Source organism: Emydura macquarii, unplaced genomic scaffold (genome assembly GCF_026122565.2).
Source record: "Emydura macquarii macquarii isolate MOO-44397 ecotype Brisbane River unplaced genomic scaffold, CSIRO-AGI_Emac_v2 contig_2372, whole genome shotgun sequence".
In the NCBI taxonomy this organism is placed as follows: Eukaryota; Metazoa; Chordata; order Testudines; family Chelidae; genus Emydura; species Emydura macquarii.
Window position 1 is genome coordinate 76,814 of NW_027132509.1, and position 16,130 is coordinate 92,943.

The 16,130-nt window shown below is 39.6% G+C and overlaps 1 protein-coding gene across 1 annotated transcript in view; it reads right to left on the reverse strand.

Moving 5' to 3' along the window:
• Window positions 1-16,130, reverse strand: part of HSPA12A (heat shock protein family A (Hsp70) member 12A) — a 139,749-nt gene that overhangs the window by 43,934 nt on the left and 79,685 nt on the right. Inside the window, exons 5-6 of the mRNA XM_067561295.1 lie at window positions 10,467-10,552; window positions 7,689-7,816 (exon numbers count right to left, since the gene is read on the reverse strand). Coding sequence (XP_067417396.1) covers window positions 7,689-7,816; window positions 10,467-10,552 — 214 coding nt within the window. The remainder of the gene's footprint in view (window positions 1-7,688; window positions 7,817-10,466; window positions 10,553-16,130) is intronic.

The following is a 16,130-nucleotide window of genomic DNA, read 5'->3' on the forward strand; positions in this document are numbered from 1 at the left end:
GAAGCACTGTGATGACATTTCCAAATTGAGTATTTCTGGTTTGGGGACGAAATATTTTGGATTGAGTTTAGCTAAAAACTCAATTTTCAATCAAAACAGTTTAAGTGGAAAATTTTCAGGCAGCCCTAATCATAATGCATATGCACAAGGGGTCCAATTTAAGATTGCACGGGCAACCTTACTTCTCGCGTTCCCTGATCTTGAACGCATTACTTTGTCACTGTAGTGTCACTTTTTTCCTGTGTAATTATCTGGTTATGTAAAGAAGGCCTCTCCAGACTAGATTGTCTCAGATACACAGGCTGGTTGGCTTTAGGGAGCATTGAGAGCACAAGAGAGACAGTCTCCTTGCTCTCAGTTCCTGTGCCTGGCACCACATCAGCCCCCAGCGCTTTAGAGGAACGATTTCAAGGGAAGTCCTGCTCAGCCCATGCACTCCTGAGATGAGCATGAGCACCTGCTCTACGGAGACAGCACCCACAAATCTGCAGTCCAGTCACACATAGGGGCTGAGGGGACTGTAGTGGAATCTTTGGAGAATTTAGCTACCAAATTCTAAGACATCTCTATTGAGCAAGTGCAAACTGAGATTTTTCAGAGTCTTTATAACTAGCCAAATTTGGGCAAATTTCCATGGGGACAGAAAAAAGCACACCCCCCCCCCCCCTTGCCAATTTTCAGGTCCCTGCTCCAAAGCATGGGGGCACTAGAGATTTCAACAAAAAGGTGGTACAATATTTTTTAACATGGCAAAACAACATATGTTCCCTTAATCTCCTCCTCAGAGGCAGCTGAACTATTTTTGTTGAATTGGGCTAAAATCCAGTTTAAGGCAGACACAATATGGAAAATTTCAGCCTGAATGATTAGCATTTGGCAAAGTTATAAGCAACTGAGAACACAGTCTTATAATAGAGGTTTTGGACAATGTTAACTACAAGTCGAGCTACCTGCTCTGCACATAAAAGATAGTATATCTAATATAGCATGCTTTGTTTTATCTATTGCATATTTTAGACGAGTTGCAGTACTGATCCTAGGAAAATGAATGAATAAAAAACAAATAGCATTTTCCAAGTTGAGATTTTTTTTTTTTTTAAATAGACCAATGACGACTCATTTCTTATTGAAGTATCACTCTGTGAGCAGTTTAGGCAACAAAGAGAACATTAGGTAGAATCATTCTTCATCTCACCAGTACCCTGACAAGCAGAGAAACATCGCTGTACCTAAATGAACTGCAAAGTTCAGGGGACACTCCCACTGGTCTGAAAGAAGAATAGTTACGCTGGTCAAAGGAATGCTTTCAGTCTCCATCCTTTGGGAAAGACTTTGCTCGATACATTTGACCTGCAACGCGGCTGATCATCCCTGGCAGTAGAAAATAATGAGCAATGGCAAGTATGAAAGGATCTGCTCTGATTTTTCATTTTATCTTTTGTGACTTGCAACCTGGGGCTTATCTGATGAGCTTCAAAATCTTGGATTAGATGTTAGAGGAAGCAAAAGACTCCAATGTCCGAGGTAATAGAAGAGATAAGAATCCAACACTGGGATGTAGACCAAGTGAACCGAAAACACTGTTCAAGCAAAACATTAAAAGTCCCACGTACCAGATATAAGTGCAGGGAAGCAGAACGGTATCATTTTGAGAAAGAATCCTCAGTGATTCATTCTGAGTCATTTATGGAAAGTTCCATTAATAGAATATGCAGTCAGGAGCTAGATAATGATGGCCCTGTTTATTTTCTTTATGGCCAGGTGCATTATGCCTCTTTTGGAATTGAATTGAATACGCTTACGTGCAACTAAACTGGCAACACAACATGCTACTCAATATTACAGCTGAGCTTTCCAAAGCCATCTAGGTGATTTAGATGTCCAATTCCCAATTGTTTTTAATGGAAATCTGCTCTCCAAATCCCTCAGGCAGATTTGAAAAGCTCAATTTACATCTCTGCTCAGACATAAGCAATAAATAAATATAATGGGAAGTTTGACTTTAGTTTTCACAATAATACAGGCCTTTAAAAAGACTCCTACGGCATCTGTCCTCTTCTAGGGAAGGGAAGCAGTGGTCCAGTGGACTGAGTTAGGTTACTTGAGTTCACCTCCTGGTTCTGCCACTGATTCACTGAGGGACATTCTGGCTCTGTTGAAGCCAGTAAGGGGAGCTTGCCATTATCAGTGGTGCCAGGATTTCACCCCTTTAGACACATCACTTTTCCTCTTTGCACCTAAATTAGCCCATCTGTAAAGTGAGGGTAATAATGCTCACCTTCCTTTATAACACACTTTGAGATGCATGTATGAAAAGCACAATGTAAATACAAAGTAATAGTATTCTATCTGCATGTATGAAATGTCCCTTGACATCAGGGGAACTGGAGGATGGTTAAAGATTCGTCCATGTAGACCTCATCACAGGATCTTGGCCTTAGTTTAGACATAACGGGCCAGATCCTCAACTGTTCTAACCTGGTGTAGCTTCACTGACTATAGCAGAGCCAGTTTACAGGAGCAGAGGATCTGGCCCTATGTTACAAGGGACAATAACAGACAAAGGGAGGACTGCTAGGAAAAGGGAAAACAAGGGTTATAGTTAAGATCACACCACTGCTTTTTCTCTACACATGCATACGGCTGACAAAGTTGCAGTTAAAGGAGTGACCCTGACAGGGAGTGGGGAGGTGATCCAGTGCAGCAAAGAAACAAGAGACAGCAGAAGCACTAGGGTCATCAAAAAGGAGTCTGAAGCCTCAAAGTTCTTGTCTACAGTAGCACTTATGCCGGCAAAACTTTTGTCACTCAGGGGTGTGAAAAAAACATCCCCCTGAATGACATAAGTTTTGCTGTTTAAGTGCTTGTGTAGCCATGTTATGTTGATGGGAGAGAGCTTTCCCACCGACATAAAACCACCTAAATAAGTGGCGGTAGCTATGTCCACACAAGCACTTAGGCCGGCAAAACTTATGTTGTGCGGGGGAGGGTGTTTTTTCACACCCCTGAGCGATAAAAGTATAGTCAGCATAAGTGCTAGTGTAGACAAGGCCTAAGAGAGTGGGTGGAGGGAAGAGGGAGAGAGCGAGCCCTAGGAATCACAGTCCAGAAGAAAGGAGGAGGAAGGAAACTAGGAGACTCAAGTATGGCGGCAACAGTGAGCAAGAGGACATTCTCCTCTCCTCCCATGTGTGGAATTGCCATGGATATAAATGGGAGTAGTTCCATAGGTGGACCCAAGGGAGATCATGTTCCTAACATATGTTTTAAAATTTCATCCATTTTCCTATGAATATGTGTCTTCCTCCGTAAAATACTTAGACAAATTCAAGTGTCTGTTATTTAAGCAACAGCCTAAATATTTAGAGCTTCGTGTAAACCACAGGAGTTCTTCAGAGTTGTTTAAAACATCAGGTTTACCCTTATGTGGAGACATTATTAACTAGATCTATGGCACTGTGATTATAATGGCTCCTGTATGTTATTACTTTTCGAAGTATCACTGCCATCATGAATGGATTGCTCACATGCATATTAATTTAGAATTTTTAATATTTGCAGTCACTGGTGTTCTTTTTATTATATGCAGGGTATTTCTTCCTCCCCATGACAGGAACCTAAGGTAAGGACCTTACAATATCTTGATAGAAACACTGAGGAGTTAATGGAACTTTATACCAAAACTAAAACTATGCAATCAAGGGAAATTAGACACTGATCTCACAAAGCACTTAAGCACATGCTCAACTCAAAGCACTGAAGTCAGTGGGACTACTTACATACTTAAAATTAAGCTCATGCTTAAAGTGCTTTGCTGGATCAGTTCCTAAAAGCTTTTCTTTGTTTGCAAATAGTGGGGCTTACAGCAAACAACAACAACTGCAATCAAAATAATCATTTTGGTTTGCCTGCCAATTATATTTTCCACGCATATAGCATGCCACAATGCTGCTGAGTCTCAATAGCCTACTAATCTGTATCACTGAAACCTTGTGGTCTGCTTTTGTACCAAAGGAGGGCTCTTTAGTGTAAAGTTAAAATGATACTACTTTGAGAAATTTTACAGAAAAGCAGCTTTGTTAGAAGGTAGCCAGAAATTCAAATGTCTGGAAAGGATCAATATTAGACAGGCAGAGAACCAAGATTTCTTAACAAGGGAAGAGGACAATGTGTCACTGGTGTGTTGTATTTTAATGTAAACATTCTCAAGAACGGTTCAGTTGGTCAAATATTTGTAAATTATCCTACATGTAACCCTAATTATGTAAATATTTTGAGTTTCTTAATACCCTCTGCACTACTAGTTGTCAAACTTCTTAAACTTTTAAAATTACTTTTTTCACTGCACTTCCTAATTTCATAAATATGTTATAGCTGGAACAGGATCATGAAATGCTTTCCTCAAATTTCTCTATAATAATTAAGAGACAATGAGAGTATAAATCTGTAGATTTTTACTAAGAGCATATTTCATGCACTTTCTGAACACAACTTCATGGGTGAAAGCCCAGAGTCAGTAATTTTTTTTTAAGTGTTCTTGTTATTAAAATGTTTGTTATGCCACACTGGAATTCTGGGCACATTTAATTTCCTTCAAATTTTGTCCTACCAATTTGGTAACTTTTAAATTTTCTCTTTCTAGCTTGAAAGAAACGTGCAAAACAATGAATAAAGGAAGAAGCCACAAGTATCTCACATAATGTCTACACAAATCCATGTCACCATAACAGCATGTTGTTCTCTTTGTTGGCATTGGTTTTGTCTAGGATCTATACATAATAATTTCTCAGCAAGAAAGTGGTAATGTAATATTTTGGGTCTGGAAAATATTCTCTATCAATTGTACAGCAACTACTTTTTAATACCCTAACCCCACAATGACATCTGTACCGGCAGACCCTGCAACTGTGTGGACCTGATGCTTTCAACTGGTTTCTGCACAACTATAGGGTGTGGATCCAAATGCAGGTTGAGGACTTAAGATACTGCAGGTCAAATTTTGGGTCTAAAAGTTTGGATGGCATCACTAAAATGTCCACAGTTCGTTGCAGACTTAGTTAACAATGCTAAGGCTGTGTAGGAACAGCATTGTAGACAGCACAGTTTGGGATAACTGAAGAACAATCTCACAGAGGCTGTTTCTTCCTCATCCCCAGTATTTCACCCAGATCCTCTATTTTAACAACTAATATTAAGAATTTCATTTTTCATTTTAAAACCAATTTACTGTCAAAAATCGATATGCAAACTTGCTGCTAAATATGGGTCCAATTCTGCCTCCCTCACTTATCTGTGATGTTTAGTATCTTCCTGTCCCCAGCTGGTAGCATCAAGTAGCTTTTCACGAATTGCCCGGGGGGTTTCTTGCAGGACCATTGATGAATGGGCCAGGAAGACTTGAAGTGGTGCTTATAAATTTTAGAAATGTCCAAAATATATTTTCCAATAATATCTTTGCAACAATAATGTGGCCTATCACAGACACTTCCCTTTAGAGCCCTACCCCATTGTGGCAGACCACTTTGGAATACTTGGCTTTTTTTTTTTTTTTTTTAAACAAACTGATCACAGAAACTGACTGCCTAATCAGGGCTGTCTGCAGACAGCTGAACAATAGTAGTCAGCTAGCTTCTTTGCTTAGAAGAATTACAGTATGTCACATTTGGTCTGCAGCACTGTAGTCCTTTCTACTCCAATTCTCAGGCTCACAGAAGGATGAACAGTAAGTTGCCCCATGCCCAAAGCGACTGCTATAGTTAATATTTTCACACACTCAACTTCCCAAATCATTTAACTTTAGGGCTGAAATTTCCCATAATTTGGTCTCTACACAAGGGTACAATTTACCTTTTTTTTTTTCCCTCCCTTTAAAGAAAGATACTTTTAATAAGACTGAAGTTAATTTTCAGTTATGGGAAATGAAAAAAGAAAACAAAAACCTTTTCCCATGGAACTCATTTTTCAGTACTTTTTTCACAGTAGTCTTTATATTTGTGATCACATCATTTGATGCATGTGTATCAAATCTGTAGGGGAAAATGTTATATTTCATTATGTTATTTGAGAAACAATATGTAATCACATAACAAAAAGTTATTTTCTTTTGCATACATGCATATAAGTGACAGAGACAAGCTTGTGGAGTGGACCTTCACTTTCACATTTTCTGACTTTCAGTGCTTAATTGTACAACTTTAACATTACATTACCAAGGGTTTGGGGGGGGGGGGGGGGGGGAATAACAAATATAAATGGCCCAAATCTTCAAACACTGGACTCTGTTTTTGAACTAACAATTTGTGGGCCAGGTCCCCTTTGCCATTCTCCAAATGGAAAGCTACTATAACAGGGGAAGAGGGATTCCAGGGATATTGGGGAATCCCTGGCATAGCTAGCTTTATGCCACTTGCCTCCTTCCATCTCAGGCAGGAGGGGCATCTTAAGGTGTGTCTTATTTGTACAGGCTTTCCCCACTTCTCAGTTGTGGTGTTCAACGGTCACTGCAACAGTGTTGATTCCTTGCTGCTGATCACGGAGGGTCACAGCAACTCTGCTTCCCTGGTGGTACCCGCTCTCTCTCTCCGTCCATTTCCACTTGCTCCTACTGAGATGCTAGGAGAGGCAAACTTTGCCCCTTTAAATGAATACACACAACTTTCTCCTACGATTTCCAACTAGAATCCACCAACTGCTCGGAATTGCAAACTGCACCATTTCTTCACGTTTAATTAGAGCATCATAAAACAATGGTATTTCAGCCTAAATGCTTCTCTTCAGTTTGCAAGTATTTAAGGACACCCTTAGCAGTGACCATCATTATTCTAAGTAAGCTCTCTTAACCGCCCTTCTCACCCCATTCTGCAATGTGGAGAAGTGAGGGGTAAAATTTTCAAAAGCCCCTAGTGGCCAGATTTTCAAATGCATCTAGCTCCCTGGCAGGGACCTAAATTAAGAAGCTGGCACCATTTCTCACAGTGGTAGCTGCTGGGTACTGAGCATCTCTGTAAATCTGGCCTCTCAATTTAGGTGCCTAATTGGGAGCTGAGCACTTCTGAAAATCTGCCCCCAACTGTGGGTGCTGAACACTTTGGAAAATCTGGCCCTAAGTGATTTAGGAGCCTAAGTGACAAGCTCCTAGATACCTAAGTCTATTTTGAAAATGGGACTTAGGTACCTTGGAAATTTTTACTTACCGTTTTGAAATAAGATGTGCAGATATGGCAGCTTGTACTTGCCAAATTCTGTATGGCATGGGAGGCAAAAGGACATGGTCTTGCACCACCCCATGTGCAGTGATTTCTCTATTATGCCACTTTGGAAAATGCCATTATTACTTTTATAAACGTGCACTGTTCATTCCGTTCACGTGGATAAGAAAGTCAGGACCTCCACAGTTATAACTGCTCCCTGAATGCTTCTGAATACTTAGCCAGAAGATTCCTCCTTTAATTCACACCATTTTATAAAGCTGAGCAATAAGACACACAGAGAACATGTTTATGTTTATTATTAAAGCAGCTAAAATAAGATGGGGACATAAAAGAAATGTACACCATGAAAGGGGATTTTCGCAGTGTCGGCTACGTACAAATCCAACCATTCCAAACCCACGCTGACCTCAGATGTAGCAACTGCAGATAAGACACACTGTCACCATCAGGAACTCAATGCTGCAATGCAGCCCTTACCTCATTACATGAATACATTCTGGCTCCTTGGTGAAGCTGTACGCGTAGCCACTGGATGTCGTGCCAAAATCAATAGCCACAACAACAAGAAATGACTGCTCTACAGCGTCATTTGCATCAGAGTCCTTCTGTTAAAATGACAGAAACAGAACAGATTTTGAGGCACTGTTTAGAGAAGGAATTGTAATCTGCCCTACCTTACAGAGGCTCTGAACCGCAGCAAAGCATTCACCTGTCCTCTGCAGAAAAGAGCGCTCCCCCAGAACCATGTGCAGTGACTAAAACCAAAGATTCTGGAAGGTCAGACGGTTGCATCCATTAATGGTCATGGAAATGCAATATACAACCAAAATAAATAGTTAATTCCACTACCTTTCACACAAACCCAAATGAATCAGAAATCATGTCATGTTTACTTCCAATAATAGCTGAGATCTACATGGCTAGCTACCAAACTTTTAGAAATCTTCTGACTGAGAAACAGGTTATATCTATGTGTATCATATATGGAATATGTGATAGTGATATGATATGTGGAATACCTGGCAGGTTATCCAAGTTGAATCAGCATGAGTCTGGGGTGATAAAACTGCTCTGAAATGGTGAAGCCAGAAGTAAGGTGTGCAGGTCAATCAATAACTGCCAGTAAAGCTTTATCCCACACAACAGCATCACATATTGCTGCATCTTTTATGAAAAAACCTATTCTGGAAACATTCTAGAGATTGTATTGGGATTAATTCTAGTATTCTGCTGCCTATCCCCTCTGCCTGTAAATTCATGGGCCTTAGTTACAATCAGTCTAATTTGACAGGACTCAGAGGAGAGAAAATTTTTAATTAATGAACTGAAATCATCTTTAAAGACATCTTTAAAAAGCTTTTCTATACATAGAAACAAGTGCTGAAGGTCCCACAGGAAAACCGGAATTGTCCCCTTTCCCCTGGCATACAGCTCCCATTTCTAGCTTTGTGAGCTTATGAAATATCAGGCCTTTAACTTGTTACTGGCGTAAGACTGAATATTGCTTGTTCTGGACCCTGGGCCACTGTCGTTTTGTAGGAAAAAGAAAAATATTTTTGTGGCAGTTTGATTTTTTATTTTTTAAGAAAAAGGCAGCTATTTGAAGTTGCTCAGGGGGTTGGAATGATGGAATACATCCTGGCAGAGATAGATTAGTGAGCAGAATGTAAGCAAGGTGCATGATTAAAGTTTTACTCACTGCATGCTTCCACCATTTATCACATAGTTCTACCATTTGGCCATGCCACTATTCTGTATGCAAAAAGCAAAACTTAACTCGACCTTAACTATGCACCCACCCACCCACCCACCCACACAGCACTTATGAGTGCCTTCTCTTTAGGGGTGTCAAAACACTTTAAAAAAACACAGCCTATGTTTTTATTACATTTTAAAGGGACACAATCAATTAGATTGTTCAGCTTAAAAAACCTGGAAGGTGACCACGCACAGAAGTTCTTGTCCTAAATGGTCAAAACTGACTAGTCATTTTGGGTGCCTAACTTCAGACATCCTAAAGCATCCACTCTCTGAAAATAAGGCCTCTTAAAACCGTCTTCAGTTGAGCATCCAAAAATTGAGCCACGCAAAATCACCAGTCACTTTTGAAAATTTAGGTTGAGCTTATGCCCCAGTTCCATCCATGTATTCTCTTTTTTGCAAACCCATCATTGCGAATATTTAGAGGATACCATACAACTTGCATTGAGAGATTCAGAGTAAACATAATAGTGCACTACAGGATAGCTATTACTAAAGAGAGAGGTGGTTGCTTGGCAATCAGGAAGAGAAAGGAAGTTCCAAGCTTAAGGAGCAGTGCAGAAGAAGGCGTGAGGTCATGAGTAGGCGAAAGAGGCAAAGGGACAAGTGGGACTTGGACTGAGTGAGGTGACGAGAAAATGAATGCAGAAATCTAAGCAGGGGCTGAGCTGTGAAAAATCTTTAGGTTAGGATAGGCAGCTTTGAACTTGTGCAAAGCCCAGAGAAGCTGGGGAAGGGATTCTACAATGGCAGTGACATGTTCTGAGCACCACCATTTTGTGAATAGTATGTGCATTGTGCTACTTGTGTTGGTGATGCATGGGACTTAGCTATAAGGGGTGGAGTATGTCAAAGAAGTCTGTGATTTTTGTGTGTGGAGCAGGGGGGGCGGGAAGGGGAGTTAAGATAGGTTAAAGAAGCATCCTTTAATAGGGCTTTTCCTTACCTCTTAGGGTGTTCCCCTTAGGCAACTGTACATGTTTTATTTTTCTTTGTGATGAGAGAGAGAGAGAGATAGGAGAAACAGAGTGAGACGTGTGTTGAGATGCCATAATATAGTCACTTTTCAGAGAACGGGGCATATTTCAGGGATTGCCCAAGATCAGACAGCAAGTGAATGACAAAGATGGGGATAGAATTCAGGACTCCTAACCTCTCAGTCTCCTAGTCATCACTTACAGAACTCATGGCCTATATACAAAAAGCTAAAGGAGCAATTCCACTAGCTCACTAGTAAACAAACTAGTAAACAGTAAACTAGTCAACAGTAAACAATTCCACTAGTAAACAGAGACAGAGAATGAAATCCTGGCCCCATTGAAGTCAATGGGAGTTTACATTGAGTCTAAGATATATAAGGACAGATGTAGAGGAAAGTGATACAAGCCGGTCTGCACAAGTCAGTCCACTCTACAGAACAATCCCTTCTTATAGGTGGGACCGGCAGGAGAAAAATATCAATATACTGAACAAAATATACCCTATATTTCTTACCGCAATATGTGACGGAGACAATGGTGTTATTCCTGGGTCTCCTAAACTTTTAGCCGGGGATGAGTAAGCAGATGTGGAAACGGCATCTGAAAGAAAATGGAAACTATTCAGCAACTGGAACATACAAAAAATGTCTATGTAGCAGAATAAGCAGGTTAGTATAAGAGAAGTTTGCTTTCTCCACTGGTGCACAATTTGTCAATTGTGACAATCCTACCACAAAAGCAACCGTAAAGAAGGTAAATTCTATAAAACCAGGCTCTCTTATAAATTATGGTACATTATTATGCTTTTATAAACGATTAAAAATATTGCTGGTTCTTTTGAAGAGTTCCAAGTCAGGTGGGGGCTGAACTGACAGTTAATTTATTATTTGAATTTTCTGATGAATCCACACAGTTCATCCAAATCCCGTAAGTAATCTAGTATGGAAAGCCATAAATGTATAGAGTCGCTTCTAGTATCTCCACTTATGCCACAGTGTACAATGTTGTGATTTTGGTTTTGAAAGTTTATTTGAACTTCCTGGTTGAGTGCCCTCCCATATCGTGCATCATTTCTGAAGGTTTCCTAACGTTATTCAGAAGCCCCAACAGACATAAACAGCTGGGATTATGTACACTTCCGCTAGCAGTTTACAGTTAAAATTGGAGAATTCCTGCAAACACAGAAAATGAACACAAGATGTGAGATACAAAAAAACAAACAAACAACAATTTCACTAGTAAAAAGGTATTTTAAATCAATTTGACAATTCCGTAGGAGCAAGTTGCAATTACTCTGTCACGAGCATTTATTCTTAAACTTTCCCAGTGCTCAGTTTCTTCTCTTCAATACACTCCATAGTGCAACACATGGTACAGCTGTTAGCAGTGCCGCAGTACTGTTCCCAGTGGCGAGGCAGGAAAGCATCATTAATGAATGATAAAAGAACTCTTTAGTTTTGTATACAACATTTAAAATCTTACTTAAAAAGCAGAATATCAAATATTTTGCATAAATACTGAAATACACTATTTTAAAAAAATCAATTATATATTCTTACCTTCACTCTCGGAACTAAAAATAAACTATGTCAATCCATTTGTGGTAAAATACAAAAGAGGCTAATGGCCAAATTTCTGCTCTGAGATTAGTACAGCACCTCTCAGGCTGGTTAAAATATATGCATACTAGATGTTTGTATCAGCCACTTTATTCATCTGTATAAATTCCTCCTTGTTCCAGAACATGTATGCTTTGCAATTCATACTTGTAGGTGTTTGTGTTAGACCTGAAAGGGGCAATGTTCTGGCAAAAGTGGGAAGGAATTAGCAGAATGCTCATGTTCTTCCTAAGGTCTTTCAACTCTTCAAGACTGATCCAATACCCTTTGAAGTCAGTCAGTCAGAGTCGTTCCCTGACGGGAACTGTCCTTAGGATGCTGACTTTGTAGGAAACAACTTATTCTTTTCAGCTTTTGGCCTAGGTGTTTCTAACGTGTCTCTGTTTTGCTACCTCTTATCCTCCTTACCTATCCAAATTCCTCACTTTTAGAGATCTACGTTCCAGCATATGCTCGATCACAGACTCTTGCTGTGTGTGCCTTGAAAGGTTATTGGTAACTCTGTGTGAAACAAAGAAAATCCTATGTGAGAGTATATGCAGCTTCCTTTGTTTCCCAGGGAGCAATCAATAAGTAACCTTTTGGTGCGCTCATCATGGGGCAAATTCATCCTTGATGTAACTCCATTCAAGTCAATGTAGTTACAGCAGGAATTAATTTGGTCCTAAAAGTATATAAATGGATGAACATTTACACAGATATAAAAGTATTATCTAATAAATAAAGAAGGCTGAGCTGAGAGCACAGGGGTGCAATATCTTATAGAAGAAAATGTGTACAAGAGAGAAATGGATTTGTATGTTTTCATTTATCAAAATGTTTGAAATCAGTTGTCCAGGAGGCTCAATTACAGAATGCTCTTTAGAACGTATATGTAAGGACCTGATCTACAGAAGTGTCAAGTACCCACAACTCCTGTTAAAGTAAATGGGAATTGCAAGCGCTCAAGACTGCTGAAAAATTAGGCCCTTGGTCATTTTAAACAAGTGCATCTGAGCATGTTTAAAAACACACACAAAGAAAAAGAGATTGACAAATATCAACTCACAGTCCCCCATGATCACCATGTTGATTCATACCACCAGCATCCCAGGCCTGCAAATATCTGACTAAATAGAAGAGCCTTATAAGGAGCCTTTGGCTTTCCAGGACCAAGAGAGGGAGAGAATTCCAGAGCACGGAACCACCCTGCAGGACTCGGCTCTGACACAGCAAACTGAACTTTTAATCGAAACTTACTATTTATTGTGTAAGTGCAGCACAAAGAGCCATTTTAATTTTGTTGCAAGCAGCAGTTTCATTATGTCTTTTACACGCAGTATAAATAATTTGATGACATTTCCTAATGCTACTGACATGTTATCTGCAATGATGAGGAAAACTTTTATTACTACATCTGAGTTATGGCATAACAAAGTGGCATTGATATTACCAGAGAGTTGCCATGTGAATGAATGCAATTTATGATACTTGGGGGCCAGAAAAGGTTTTATAGAAAGAGGCTGCAGGAATCCAGCCTCTCACACTCCATTCATCTTTGGATTAATGGTAAGTATTTTCATTACAAGTAAGGAAATGGTTTGTTAACCAGTGAATGATTAATTATCCGTAGGAACCTTGTAGAACAAGATTTTAATCTAGCAAAAGGCCATCCTGAAATGTTTTAAAATATACTAGGATGTGCATTTTTTATTTCTACAATGCTAACCTACTAGTATCCTTTTGGGGAAAAGATTGTGGCATAACTTTAAAACTCTAGTCCCCAGTAGCGAAAAATATAGTGAAAGCTTAGGAAGATTCTAGTGTTTGGGAATGTGTTTTGTAGCCACAGAATCTTGACTGCAAGTGCTTGCAAAGAAATGGAGCAGGAAAAGGAGGTGGTTAAGAAGAGCTAGAGTCCACATGGCTAGGCTACAATAAAAGATGAATCCGGAACTTGTGGAGTATTTTCTCCATTTAAAAATCCTTATCCTGAACAGTGTCATCATGATAAATGGAATAACAGTCCTTTTTAAACAGGGGATATTTATAAAAGAAAATGCTAAATTATAGACCCAAGCAAACAGACTTCCATACAGTTCAAGTTCCAGCATCGCCTTCCTTGTTTACCAGGGACCATATCGTTTATCAAACTACATAGCACACAGACATCTAGTGGCTAAATAATATATGGCAAACAAATATTTAATCCCTGATAGTTTGTAAATTGTTCAGCTAAGAAAATTGCAGGGATCTGGTCATAGGTCGAGAGTGAAATCTGGTATACTATATATCCCTGAAACAAACTATTAATATTTAAAATAAAAATAAATTTAGTTGAACCGTTGCAACCTTCTTGTGTGGACATTCTTACATCAGTTAGAGAATGGCTGAAATCAATTTAGCTTTATCAATATTAGCCTCTTTCAAACTGAGTTAAAAACATCAACACAAGTGGTTTGCACTGATTTAACTAAATCTATTTAGAAACTGATTTGGATCAGTGCAATTTCCGTGTGTTTCCAGAAACATCTAAAAGTGATTTTGTTAAAAGATTTGGAAGCCAGAGTTCTTTGTTAACACCTAGCAACTTCATTAACTCTACTTCAGTAGCCCATCTACTTCTTAGTATAATTTCCACATTTTGTTCTGCACGGCTTCAAAATCTGGGTAAAACTCATAGAATGTGGACTTTTTTTTAATCAAAAAGAATCCACACAGAAATGACAGCCCATGCTGGATGAGACTATCCAGAGTTATAACAGCTATTGCTCACAAAATTGGGAGGGGAATTAAACCTCATGCTTCAAAGTTGAAATCAATCTCTACAACTATTAGAGACTAGAAGGAGACCTAACACTGAGGGCAGAATATCCCACAGCTGCCTAATGCCTTACTGCTTCCACCTTCTTCTGAAGCATCCAGTGCTGTGTGTTGGTAAATACTGCACTGCACGGACCATGGAAGTGATCCAGTATGGTAATATACATTTCTCTGATCAGTCAAGCCCTTATTCCCCCACTGGAAAAGCAGATGGCTGACATTACATTAACAACAATATCCTACTCTTCATGTGGGAGAGAGAAAATGGAAGGTGTATAGGCATAAGGTAGTATTTCTTTAAATAGTCAATGAACATGTTAGTGGTGCTCATCATGTTCCATGTTTTCAAAGCCACCAGAAACCAGTCAGAGCAGCAGTAGGTGCGTAGCTAGGCCTTGCATGTTTGTGTATATTAAGTAAACCTGGCTAATGGGGACTCAGCTGTTCTTCACTGTTTTATTGTGTAAAGAGCAAAAGGAAGGTAGGAAAGGAGCACTACACATTCTCTCAGTACTATAAATTAAAAATGGAAGTTTAAAACATCCCTGGAAGGAGAAGACCCAAGCAGCAAAAAAAACATGACTGTAGCCCACAAAAATGAGAGCTCTTACCACAGACCATCTTTTAGTGCATTTAAGTCATCACATCGCTTTCACCAAAATTCCCAGAGTACTTAAGAGTGTACTTCATATGGGAAGGAGCCAGTGCATCTTACCTATTTTAAACCTCTGTTTCCCAAAGATTATTACTCTAAGATAAAAACTCCCTCCAGGACAAAGTTTGATACACAAAGTCTGTGCCTAGGAATAATCTTTGTTTTGTGAAATTTGAGAGCAATGCATCTGAGTGTGGCTGAGTTATAAAAGCCACAAAGTTAGTTTGCTTGCTCTTATATCCCTCAAACGGTTTAACTTTTAAAATGAAATTTGCCCATCGGTCAGTCTTGGAGTGCTTTGAGGACCAAGAGCTCTACCCTTTGTAAGAAATTAACAGAACTTTAAATGTAAAAGTTAGTTGATTGCACCGCAATTTCTCCCCTCCAGGGAGGGAAGAGTGACTTCATATCTCATTGCAATTCCTCTGGAACTTCCACTCTAACTTTCGCCCACTTTCACCTCCAAACATGAAGAGCTCTGCTGCTGCTGCTGCAGTAACTGTTCTAATGGCTTAGGAGGACTGGATGAAATGTACTTTACAATCCCATGTATGTATGCTGTGAACATGGCAAGAGGAGACTATTTCACCCTTGCACTGAAGCCAAATTTTTACTATTCATATTTATATCTTTAGAGGTGTAACGCATATAAAAACAATTTGCCTTTATTTTCTATTTTATACCAAAGGGAGCCTCAGCTGACTGCAACAGTGGCAGAATGACATTCGGGTCATTTATCAGATAAAACCAACACTGTACACTCCACCTGGAAAGCGACAAGTGGCTTATGCATATTACAGAGCACGAGTGTTGTGTGTGTCCTTGGAGAGCGACATCATGGGATAAAGTGGTGCACCATTCTGCCCAAGCAGCAGTTTCAGACTTGACTTAAGGTGCAGTCCAGTGAAGTTGTTTAATCTTGAGACGAAAAAGCTACAGACGACAAATGCAAAGTCCACATCTGAAAGAAACCTGCATAACCTCCTGGCCAGATAAAGATAATACTGGAAGGGAACTGTGGTCACTGATGTAGGCAGATCCTGACCCATTGGTGCCTTTGGCGCTCAAGTCCTCTGCCAAGCCATCGGAGGAATCAGTACAT